This window comes from Xenopus laevis, chromosome 4L, assembly GCF_017654675.1.
Source record: "Xenopus laevis strain J_2021 chromosome 4L, Xenopus_laevis_v10.1, whole genome shotgun sequence".
Taxonomy (NCBI): Eukaryota; Metazoa; Chordata; class Amphibia; order Anura; family Pipidae; genus Xenopus; species Xenopus laevis.
The window spans coordinates 112,758,425-112,770,641 of record NC_054377.1 but is presented as its reverse complement, the minus strand read 5'-3'; the positions used below and the strand labels follow the sequence as shown (position 1 = coordinate 112,770,641).

The 12,217-nt window shown below is 41.1% G+C and overlaps 1 protein-coding gene across 1 annotated transcript; it reads left to right on the top strand.

Annotated features, from left to right (window-relative positions):
* Positions 1-5,469: 5,469 nt before the first annotated feature.
* smdt1.L (single-pass membrane protein with aspartate-rich tail 1 L homeolog) lies at positions 5,470-10,135 on the top strand. The gene is made up of 3 exons (XM_018258760.2): positions 5,470-5,793; positions 9,639-9,776; positions 9,890-10,135. Exons 1-2 carry the CDS (start codon positions 5,485-5,487, stop codon positions 9,774-9,776), a joined length of 447 nt encoding a protein of 148 aa, XP_018114249.1. The 5' UTR covers positions 5,470-5,484; the 3' UTR covers positions 9,890-10,135.
* The last annotated feature ends 2,082 nt before the right edge of the window (positions 10,136-12,217 follow it).

Below are 12,217 nucleotides of genomic sequence, written 5' to 3'. Positions count from 1 at the left end.
AAGAGCACTGATACTGGTTTAAAGGAACTGTAAAACCATGAAACAAGTATATATACTCAAAAAGCTGAGCACTTTTGCAATTCATATTCTAGTTTTTAACAAAAAAAAGAATCCTGCTGAAAAAGGTCTAATACCAAACCGAATCCTGGATTCAGTGCATATCTAGTAAGCAGAGAGTTATCTCTGGTCAGTTTCAAGTAGAGCAACATCACAACACTTTCCTTTTCTCATGAACATAATTTTCTACCAACAGTGTCAAGTTGGTACAATGAACAGCAGGATTCACGTTTTTTTTCTCTAAAATTATGTAAATTGTAAAAGTGCTCAGAAGATCACTCTTGTCAATTTTACAATAATTTATTTAAAGGGTTTACATTTTATTTCATTATATATTTATATTTTATGCACTTTAATTAGTTCAGGTTAATACTGTTACTAAATATATCCAATTTAAGAACTTGACATAATTAATACTGCATTACAGTTGTTTCCTTTGTCTTACTAAGCTGTATTATCTCACTCATTCTGCTGTTAAATTCTTGTAAGGTAGAGTCCTGCAGCAGGTCTGGTACCAGTGGGTTACCCGCAAAAACCTGCAATACCCAGCGGGTTGAGGGTAGAATTTCCGGGTGCGGGTATGGACGCGGGTCAGCGGTTCTGTAGGTTTGTGGGTCTCGTGTCAGACCGCGGGTCTTCTCAATAGCGATATTTACTCCTTTTTTCTGATCACGTCTACTTCCAATGATGTCACTTCCGGTTTACAATGACAACACTTCCTGTTTTATTCCTATTTTTCTGATCATGTCTACTTCAAATGATGTCACTTCCGGTTTAGAACGACAGCACTTCCTGATTCTTGATGGTCAGCGGGTCATGGGTTTGGGTTGTGGATAAGGTATTTTTGCGGGTCCAATCAGGTAAGAATGCGGGTCCGGGTTGCGTATTGCAGGTTGCAGGTATGGGTCGGGTTTCATGCCAAGACATATTTATACATATTTTTATAATATTGTCCTTTTAAAGCATTGGAGGTACAAACTATTTTACTGAAACTGTATCTAGTATCTAACTGTAAAACTGAAACATACTCTAAAGGGAATTGACCTGTGACTGATATTGAACCATGCTGATCTATTGGATTGAACTATGTGTTAACCTGTGAAGCATGACCATTTATACTGCAATCCTGCCTCTCGGGGCCCATCAACCCATATATGAGAGCAGCTGTGCAGTGTCAATATAAAGTATCTTCTCCTGCGAGACTGCCTTCAAGTGAAAGTGGTTTTGCAGGCCTGTCTAATTGTGATTATGCAGCAATCATGTAATCTCTTGGTTTGTGATTTTATTCAATGCATTCAAAGACGGCTTTGCAACAGACTTGTCATATACAATAGAAAGCATTTTCTAGTAAAAGTGGACATGCCGATTTATGATATAAAGGGTTCAGCCATAAACGTATACACATCATGTTTTTTTAAAATGGGTACAGACAAGTCAGAAAATTAACCTTTGAGACAGCCATTGTTACAGGCTATATTAGGTATGGGGTCAGTTATCCGGAAACCCGTTATCCAGAAAGCTTTGAATTATGAAAAGGCTGTCTCCCATAGACTCCATTTTATCCATTTTTTAAAAAAAATTATTTCCTTTTTCTCTGTAATAATTAAACAGTAGCTTGTACTTGATCCCAACTAAGATATAATTAATCCTTATTGGAGGCAAAACCAGCCTATCGGGTTTATTTAATGTTTACATTATTTCCTAGTAGACTTAAGATATAAAGAGCTGAATTACGGAAAGATTCATAATGCAGAAAACTCCAGGTCTTGAGCATTTTGAATAACAGGTCCCGTACCTGTACTATATTGTGAGTCATAAACTGTCAGGATCATGGCTATCAAAAAGTAAAATACAAATTGGCAGTTTGTCAGTGTGAAATTCCATTACTCTCTGGCGAATTTATTCAATGTACCACAACATCTTTGTAAGCATGTTAAAGGAAAGCCCTGCATTTCTTTGAATTGCACCTTACTTTACACATTTATTAAACTATAGATTTGAGCTGTTTTAAGATTTTGAGGGTTCAGAGTCACAGGGGAGCCATATGACCTAATGACATTTTTGGTAGTGGACTGCAAAATCAATATTTCAAATGAAGTATAATCAATAATTGGAGTTTGTTCACAGTCAGTGGTTCACAAATGAGGGGACACTGATGGAGACAGTAATAACCTTCAGTAAGCCATGCATAGTCACAAGCACAACTTACAAATAATGGAAGGCATATTGTGTGTAAGAGGGCCTGTGGGAGGAATACTCCAAAGTTGTTTACTCAGAATAGAAAAAATTAGTTGGTTAATGACAGTTAATATTATGCATATACATGGAATTTGGCTAAACTGATGTAGGGCTTCAACTGACCAGTCGTACGATTCGTACAATTTTCAGGAACGTGTGTGGAGAGTCCCGACATTTTTCGTCCGGCGGAGATCGGTCGTTTGGTTCGGTTCGAAAGTGCCGATAATATCTCTGCGTGTATTGCCGATCGTACGATTTTCAGTGGGAGACTGTCACTAGCTTTGTCTATCGTACGATTGCTGTCAGGGGCAGAACATCGGCTGATCTGTTCTTTAACTTCTTTATTTGGTCGGAGTGGTAAGACTTTGATCTGAATGGTTAGTGGTAGGTCGGGAGATGGGAAAGTCCAATAATACATTGTTGGATCTTTGCATCTGTGGCCAGCTTTTGTGTGACCATTCACCTGCATGACTACATTGCTCAATATTCACAAGCAATGCTTTAGTCAATCGGATACTCTGAAAATTTGCTCTTAGCCAAATACTGTAATGTAGGTCAGGGGTCCCCAACCTTTTTTGGAATGGGGACCAGTGCCAAAAAAGTTTTTTTTTTTTTGTTGCAAGGACCAAATTGGGGGGGGGGGCTTGGTTTGGCGGGGGTCGACAGCAAATTTGGACGTGACAACGTCCAATTCGGGGCATGCCTCGTTTTTTGCGCAGTAGGCTCGACGACCCAGTGCAGGCGGGACACAGCCCGGCGGTTGGGGACCCCTGATGTAGGTAGCTTTCCTTTCTCCTGGCTCCTGATGCATGCCATAACCACTTACACCTAATTTGTTGATAGTATGACCTTAGTATTTCTACTGTTGCACTGACAAACTGAGAATTCTGGAAAATGCCATAGACCTTCACTATTTAGTGGGATTGTGACATTGTTTGGGCCAGGTCCTATTTTGAGTGCCAGTCCAGACAGATCATGTGCCCCATGTTTTGAGTGTCCATAAAATTATTTTGCTTTCGTGCTTACCCCTTTATAATGAATGTAGGGTTGCCACCTTTGCTGATGGCTAAACCCGAACACGGGGGCGGGGCAGATAACATTGGGGTGGGGTAGTGATGTAGGAACAGGCATGATGACATCAGAAGTGGGCACAATGATGTTGGTGGAGTTATGACACCAGGGTAAGGTTACTGCATCTTAGATGCAACTAGCACGATTTCTATCCAGTTTTTACAATGTTTTAAAGTGCTGATGCCCAGTTCAAAACCACACAGGTGGCACACTACTATCTCTATATATATATTCTGCTTGATGATTAAACCCAATTGTTTAACTATATGTATGAGATATTTTATACAGAAATCAGTTATCCAAAAAGCTCTAAAATACAGCAATGCTATTTTAGAAAAAAACACTTATTTTTGATTGATTTTGTTTTTTTTATCTGTAATAATAAGAAAGATGAGTATCTAAATGCTTTTCATGTACAGTATTGGCCAGATTATTGTTCGGCTTTCATAAGGTTGAAAACCGAACAGAAAGTTCAGACCCGAACTGGTCTTACAAAAAATGTTCGGGTCAAAACCGAACAGGTGGCAACCCTAAATGAATGCCTCTTTATCTGTAAATAAAGCACTTAGGCAGGGCCGCTATCAGGGGGGACAAGTGTCCCAGGCCCGGGCATGAAGGGGGGCATGGCAGTGCTGCACTTTTGAAAGAGCTGGGCCCCCCTTGAGAGCGCCGAAGCCTGCAGCCATTTTCAAAGTGCCGAACAGCCGAAGGACCCGAAGCCACGAAAACAGCTGAAGCCGAAGTCCTGAAGCGGCAAAAAGACGTGAAGTCACGAAAACAGCCGAAATTGAAGTCCTGAAGCGGCGAAAAGACCAGAAGTCATGAAAATAGCCAAAATTGAAGTCCTGAAGCAGCGGAAAGACCCGAAGTCACAAAAACAGCCGGTATTGAAGTCCGGAAGTGGTGAAAAGACCCAAAGTCACAAAAGGAGGCGAAGTTGAAGTCCTGAAGCCACGAAAACCGCTGAAGCCGAAGTCCCGAAGCGGCAAAAAGACGTGAAGTCACAAAAACAACCGAAATTGAAGTCCTGAAGCGGCAAAAAGACCCGAAGTCACGAAAACAGACAAAATTGAAGTCCTGAAGCGGCGAAAAGACCCGAAGTCACGAAAACAGCCGAAATTGAAGTCCTGAAGAGGCGAAAAGACCCAGAGTCACAAAAGGAGGCGAAGTTGAAGTCCTGAAGCCATGAGTTCAATTCTGCTGAACACCAATTTGTGTTTTATGTTAATCCCCTGGCCGCCAATATATTATTTTATTATTCTATAGGCCCGTGCCACCAATGTTTTTTTAAAAAATATTTTTTGGGGCCCCAATTTGTTTGACTTTTAAGGGGGGCCCTTGCGCCAATATTGTTGTAAAAAATATTTTTTGGGGCCCCAATTTTTTTTGAACTTGTAAGGGGGGCCCTGGCATCAATAATTTAAAAAAAAACAAAAAAACAATGGGGGGCCCTGGCGCCAATGTTTTTTTTTTTAACTTATAAGGGGGCCCTGACCATCAATAGCTTTTTATAACTGTGATGTGGAGTGGGCGGAATCTGGGGTGGGGCTTGGGCGCCGGAAAGTTTTTTTTCTGCAGGGCCCCATGATTTCTAATGGCGGCCCTGCACCTAGGAGAATGGAGAGTTTAAAAAGGGTGATGGCACACATTATGACTGGCCATGGTTAAATCTGCACTACTGTTAGCATTGGCAACAAGTCTCCCCAAATGCCACCTCCATTGCTAACATTATAATCACCACAAGTAGTTGACATTGCTGCAATTTGACATACTCAACGGAACTTGCCTTCCTTGGCAAATATTATGTGTCATTGCCCTAAAGCTCATAACCTTATTCCAGGTGCCTTGCTGGGGAGGTGAAAGTAAACATAAATTGTTAACATGTTAAAATTAAACTTGTATTTTTGACTGGGCCAGTGGGACACTGGAAGAAATCCTGCTGGGCCTGATGCCTGCCCAGTCTTGAGTGCTGGGGTGCTCCAAGATTATTCTAGGTGTGTATTACCCCTTTCAAGACTCTACAAGCCACAATGACATATAGTGATTTCAGATAAGATTTGTGGTCGGTTTCTGTGACAGAATACACTGCTACATTTGGGTAATTAGAATCAGTGAACGATGGAGAGACTCCTACTTTACGCCTTCTCACTCCCAGCTCAATGGGCGTGGCTATCCACACTAAGAATAGTAGATGTAGGTTGCCGAGAGACACTTACCACGCCTCACTCTCGTGACGTCGGCTACAGGAGTCCCGTCTTCCCAAACATGGCGGCTAGAATCGGTGTCCTCTCTGTAGCAGGCTTCAGAGCTGCAGCGAGAGCAGGGGGCCTCTTGACAAGACCAAAGCAGTCGATGGCTGTTGGCCATGTTCCCTGTCGGACAGTAATAGCCTCCAACGGTGGGGCCATTTTACCAAAGCCGCAAAAAGTGAGTATTATTCTGACCAGCCCAGCAGGACGTTACGTCTTCCGCATTGTCCCTGTCAGTCATGTACTAGACCCGCCCATTCTTTACATTTTCCCCTGTGAAGCAATGTTAAAGATTATTATCGCTTAAATTGTACAATATAAATATAGTAATTAGCTGGGGGTGTCTCACCCTGGGTATACTGGCATTTAGCACTGGGACTGCATTACACACTCAGCAAAGTGTCAGACCATTGGGACCTACTAAATGCCACTTCTTCACATCTGTTTGGGGAGATCACATTTTAGCCTGAAAAAAAGGTGCAGTGGGATTAACAGAATAATATGGCCAGACTGACTGGCATGGGGTACATGTATGGCATTAATGCCAAAAAACTTCCTGACTGCCATTTGGTATGAACTACACCAGGGTGTTCAACCTGCGGCCCAAGACGGATATGACTGTGGCCCACATTGAACTTCCGTCACTCCAGGAAACATCATGTTGCCGTGTCACACACAGGGCGTATGTACGCGGTCGCTAATTGTGTGCTTTAAATTTTACATGGGATGTACGGTGTGTGGCTTCCTAGAGCAGTAAGTGGCGTTTGGTTACTTACAAAGGCAGGTAAGCATTCTTCAGCGGTATCACCTGCTATGCTAGGGATATATGCAGCGCCTACATTTGTGAGCAACTTTTTTCCAAGAATGAACACACTAAAGCTGGCCATAGATGCAAAGATCCGATCGTACGAATCATCGTACGATCGGACTTTCCCATCTCCCGACCCGCCACTAACCATTCAGATCAAAGTCTTACCAGTCAGGTCAAATAAAGTAGTTAAAGAACAGATCAGCAACGTTCTGCCCCTGACAGCAATCGTACGATATCTATGTCCAACCAAAGCTAGTGACAGTCTCCCACTGAAAATCGTACGATCGGCAATACACGCAGAGATATTATCGGCAGCCGACAGAAATTTTCTAACCTGTCCGATCGACAAAACGACCGATCTCCGCCGGACAAAAAATGTCGGGACTCTCCACACACGGTCCGAAAATCGTACGAATCCTCGATTCGTACAATCAGATCTTTGCGTCTATGGCCAGCTTAAGGATAGGACTCCACGAGCGATTTTGTCGCGATCCGACGCGCTGCGACAAAAAACATGCGAATTGTCGCATGCAACAAAAATAAGCCAAGAGATAGAATTGTCGCATGGTGTCGCAGCGTTGATCCGACTCGATACGACTGTTGGATCAACGATGTGACACCATGCGACAATTATATCTCTTGACTTATTTTTGTTGCATGCGTTTTGTCGGATCACGACAAAATCGCTCGTGGAGTGCTACCCTAAGAGTAAAATTAGAACCAAATTATCTGATGAGCACCTTGAGAATTCACTGAGAATTGCAACTACTTCCATTCAACCAGATATTGATACATTCGTTTCTCAAACACAATGTCAAGAATCTCACTAGGTTTATGATACCCTCTTTTCTTTTACTTTTACAATAAAATAAATCAAAAGCTAGCGTTAGTGGTTGTGTGTATTTCGAGTGTGGCCCCAGAACATTTTTCTTCTTCTAATGTGGCCCAGGGAAGCCAAAAGGTTGGACACCCCTGAACTACACATTATTAATCTATTAAAAATAGAAAAATATTAGAATTCAATTTACAGTTGGATATATGATCTCTTTATTACAGTGCTGTCCATCATGTACCAATCAGTGGGTTGATAATCTGAATGATTGCAATTCCTTGGCTGGTTTATATTAAATAATATTTAATATATAATGCTTTAAAGGAGACATATAGGATAAATGAAAAAACCCTAATTTTGTAGGCAATTATAAGTAATATATGGTGTTGCTTTTACATGGTGCTAAACATTAATATTATCTTTAAAAATAGCCCCTTTATCAGAGCTCCCTATAGATGTTCACTGGTCCCTGTCTGTGTTTCAAATGAGGGGTGGGCGTGTCCTAACGGTCCCTGCCAGAAGCACAGTAGGAGGGGCACAGCCCTGCAGTCACACAAACACAGACAGACTTCAGTTCCCTATTAGGTCCTTCTAGCTGCTGATTGGTTCCTGTCCTACAGTGCACTGAGAGACGCTGGCTCCCCTGCACAGCCTGGGAATTCAGGGAGCAGGAAGTGGAAGAAAAGGGAGGGCTTCTTAGGATTTTTGAAGAAATATTCAATAAATCAGCCTAAAACTTTTAAGCACAATTCTTCTATATCTAAATGAGTATAATGCACTGGTTCTTATTGTCTCCTTTAACATATCTACTCTGTATTGATCACTCATTAAATATTCATTTAAAAGAGGACTACAAACTCCGTTCTGCACTCTTCTACTGTCAGGTACCCCTCTGCTTAGAAAGTGGGAGAGTGGGAGCTGCTGTAAAAGGCCAAACCTATGCACTGACAGATGTTCATAGAGTTATTTTGGAGCATAATAAAGGTCCAATTTTGCAGGTGCTGGCAATGGAATGCATCTGTTCCACTGTATCATGCAGTGTGATTTTGAAAAGCTTGACTGACCAGCAGTTTGTTTTCAGGTTAATGACATACTAGTAGCACAGGTACAAGAGTAATTAGAGGGATTATTCTGATATATCCGGCTGCAGATATCCAGACAACATGTACCATTGGTGGATACAGAGGACAGGTTTTAGGACTTGGTTACATTATGAAATGGTTACTTTATGAAAGATCCAGTTGGCAGTACATAGAAGTATTAGAATGAATTAACAGCCCTGCCAAAACTGTTCAGTTATAGGAAGATTTACATTCTAAGCCATACCCATAGGTGTGTCTGCTCTTGGGCTCATTTATACCATGGTACATATTGAATATCAGGGGTGTAACTATAGAGCAAGCAGTTTAACCTGTGATTACAGGGAGCCCAAGGGAATCACCACAAATAAGCGCTCTCAGTACAGGTATGGTCCCTGTTATACAGAATGCTTGGGACCTGGGATTTTCCGGATAACTAATATTTTGTAATTTGGATCTTTGTACATTAATTCTACTAGAAAATCATATAAACAAACAACCCCAATAGGCTGGTTTTGCTTCCAATAAGGATTCATTATATCTTAGTTTGGATCAATTACTGTTTTATTATTACAGAGGAAAAGAAAATTTTAAAATTTTGGATATTTGTATAAAATGAAGTCTATGGGAGACAGCCTTTTCGTGATTCGGAGCTTTTAGGATAACAATTTTCAAGAAAATGGATCTCACACCGATGTTTATATAAATGAATGATTCCCTGAATTTAGGGGGGGGGCTAAAATGATTTTTCTGTGGCGCCAGTTATTTGTTGTATTTCATACAGCCTGAAATTTGCAGCGTTTCCCCACAAATCGGTATTTATAAAACCATTGCTTGGCAGTGTTCTCAACTACAAACATTTATTTTATTAGGTGTCAGGCTTGAGAGAATCATTGTGTGCATCTGTTGAATTGTTTCTACAGTGCAGAATATTGCCAAAAATTGTTTTGTTTTCTTTCTTTTTTTTAAATGAATTCATATTTGTGTATCTGAATTAAGGTGGAACATAGAACAACTGGAAGGAACTGCACCCTATTGAGATTTTATCTTTCAGCCAACTATTTCATTTCTATTAATAATGCACTTTGTGAGGTAATTCGTGGTAACTGCGCCAAAATCCAAATGGGAAACAGTCTATATAATAATATTAATAGATTCATGATGTCCCTAAGAAGCCACAAACACTGCAGGATGCTGGCTAACTTCTATCACCCAATTACTGATGGCTTTTACTTTAAGTAGTTCATTGCTTATAGTTGAACTATCTATTCATGTATTTTATCCCCTGCATTTCTCTCCAGGTTAGCTTTGGCCTTCTCCGAGTGTTTACTGTGGTCATCCCATTCCTGTATATAGGAACCCTTATGAGTAAGAACTTTGCAGCCCTCCTGGAAGAGCATGATATCTTTGTTCCAGAGGATGATGATGATGACGATTAAGGTGAGTGGCTTTTGTCAAATTGGATGAGTTGGAGAATATTTTAAAAAACTGCTTTGTATTGATAAGATAGTGCTACTCAGTAGTAACAATTACTTTCTTCCTCTGGTTTTGCAGAACCTTTGGCAATACAGTGTTCACTACAAGCCTTATCATGTGACCGTGGGCCTTTGTCTACTGAAATGAACAGGACGGAAGATGCTGCAGCCCAATCTACACTGAAGCTACACAGATGATTTACTGCATGTTTACAAAAGAAATGGATATATGTTTTGCTTGAGGGATGTTCTTGCTTGGTTTCCAAGGTGAAAGAAGCATTTGGTGTTTGAGGGTGATGGTAATAAATATCTGTTTTAAAATGTATCTGTCTTAGTTTGTTCTTACTGGTTAATGTACCACTTAGAAATGTGGTAGAATATGTCCTGTACTCTATTTATTATTATTGTCACTGTATATAGGAACCCTTATTAGTAAGAACTGATCTGGGTCTGATATAGGAAATCCCTTCTCCACATATTTGAATTTATACAGATGTAACAGATTAGTGATGTGCAGGTCAGCCCTAAACTTCCTTCTCCCAACCTGAGCTTTGCCCAATACACCATACCATCAGTAGTGTATAAATTAAAGGAGCAGTATACCCATTGTTTAACATGAGTTCATTGAATAGGGCTTGTGCTACACTATTTGCCTATTTTAATCTGGCAAAACAATGACAGTGCACAGATAATCACCTTGCATAATGGACTCCTGGATACAAAAATAATCACAACAAAGGGTAAAGGAAGTGGGTATACTGTAATCCAATTTTCTACCTCCTTTCACCCTTAATTGTGGCTGTTTCACAACAAAAGCTTCATTCATTGTATTTATGTTGCACTATCTTTTTACATGTAGCTGGTGTTGAGCCAGGCAGAAGTCATTAATAGATAAGGGTCCTGGGCCTGCCATCAGCCCAAAAGTAAAAAAGAAAAGTACAAAACACACTTGGGGCACCATTAGAGCATGGTGCTTTTCTGCTAAAATCTTAATTATTACTTTAGGACAGAGGTCCCCAACCAGTGAGCAACATTCCTATATAAAAACAGTGGGGAGAAACACAAGCATTGACATTTTTTCTGGGTGGTGCAACATGAGTGTTGTGATTGGCTATTTGGTAGCCCCTATGTGGACTATCAATCTAGAGGAGTCTCTGGCAGTACATCTGGTTTTTATGCAATCAAAACTTGCCTACAATCCAGGAAATCGGAAATAAGCACATACTTTGAAGCCACTGGGAGCAACATATTGCTCATGAGCCACTGGTTGGGGGATCACTGCCTTAGGCTAAATGTATGGGTGACGTGCTGGGACATAAAATATGCCTTATGTGACATAAGATTTGTTTTAAAAGAGCTGCTTAAAAACTGGTGTGTCAATCAGCACCTCTTTTTAATCCATACAGAATGTATAATCAGCGTAAAAAGATCTGGACAGACTGGTTCAGTTAAATGTAAGGTTGTGCATGTTAACATTTAGAATACTTAGGCTACTACTACTAAATGCGACTAAAGGTGGCCATACACGGATAGATCCGCTCGTTTGGCGATGTCGCCAAACGAGCGGATCTCCCTCCGATATGCCCACCTTGAGGTGGGCAATATCGGGCAGATCCGATCGTGGGCCCTAGGGCCCAACGATCGGATCCTAGCATTCACAAACGGACGGTCGGATCGCGGGACCGCATTAACTAACAGATGCGGCCGCGATCCGACGGGGTTTTTAAACCCATCCGATCGAGATCTGGCCGACTTTCGGCCAGATCTCGATCGGGGAAGCCCGTCGGGGGCCCCCATACACGGGCCAATAAGCTGCCGACACGGTCTGTCGGCAGCTTTTATCGGCCCGTGTATGGCCACCTTAAGGTGAATTTGTAATAGGATCCACACTTACTTATAGATAACTAAGCTCTAATTTAAAAGGTATTAACAGGGTTTAGACATAAGGAAGAAAAATGTAATTCTTCCCCTTTATAGAACACTAATAAGGCACCACCTAGAGCAGGGCTCCCCAACCATTTTTATCTGAGCCACACTCCAATCTAAAAATAGTATGGTATGCCCTGTGTGGACAGGAGGCTCTATTAGGCAGTTCACCTGGATTTTATGCAACAATAACTTCAAGAAATGAATTAAAAATAAGCCGCTGCTTTGAGGCCACTGGATGAGGGTTGGTTGCTCACAAGCCAATGGTTGAGGATCATGGACCTGGTGTATAATGTAAACTTTAGTCCCTGGTACATTATGAAAACAGACTGTCCAGAGAAAGTGTTACTTAAAGAAGGGTCTTTTTCCATTGAAAAAGAAAGTTTAAGAGGTATGTATGTTACAATAAACTCTTGGGTTTCTAACCATTAGATATTTCAAAGAGATACAATGGCTCCTTTATGATCAGAAGAAACCTC

Coding starts and splice junctions, on each gene's coding strand:
- smdt1.L (XM_018258760.2), top strand. CDS start 5,485: ATGGAGAGACTCCTACTTTACGCCTTCTCACTCCCAGCTCAATGGGCG. Junction 5,794..9,638: donor TTTTACCAAAGCCGCAAAAA/GTGAGTATTATT, acceptor ATTTCTCTCCAG/GTTAGCTTTGGCCTTCTCCG.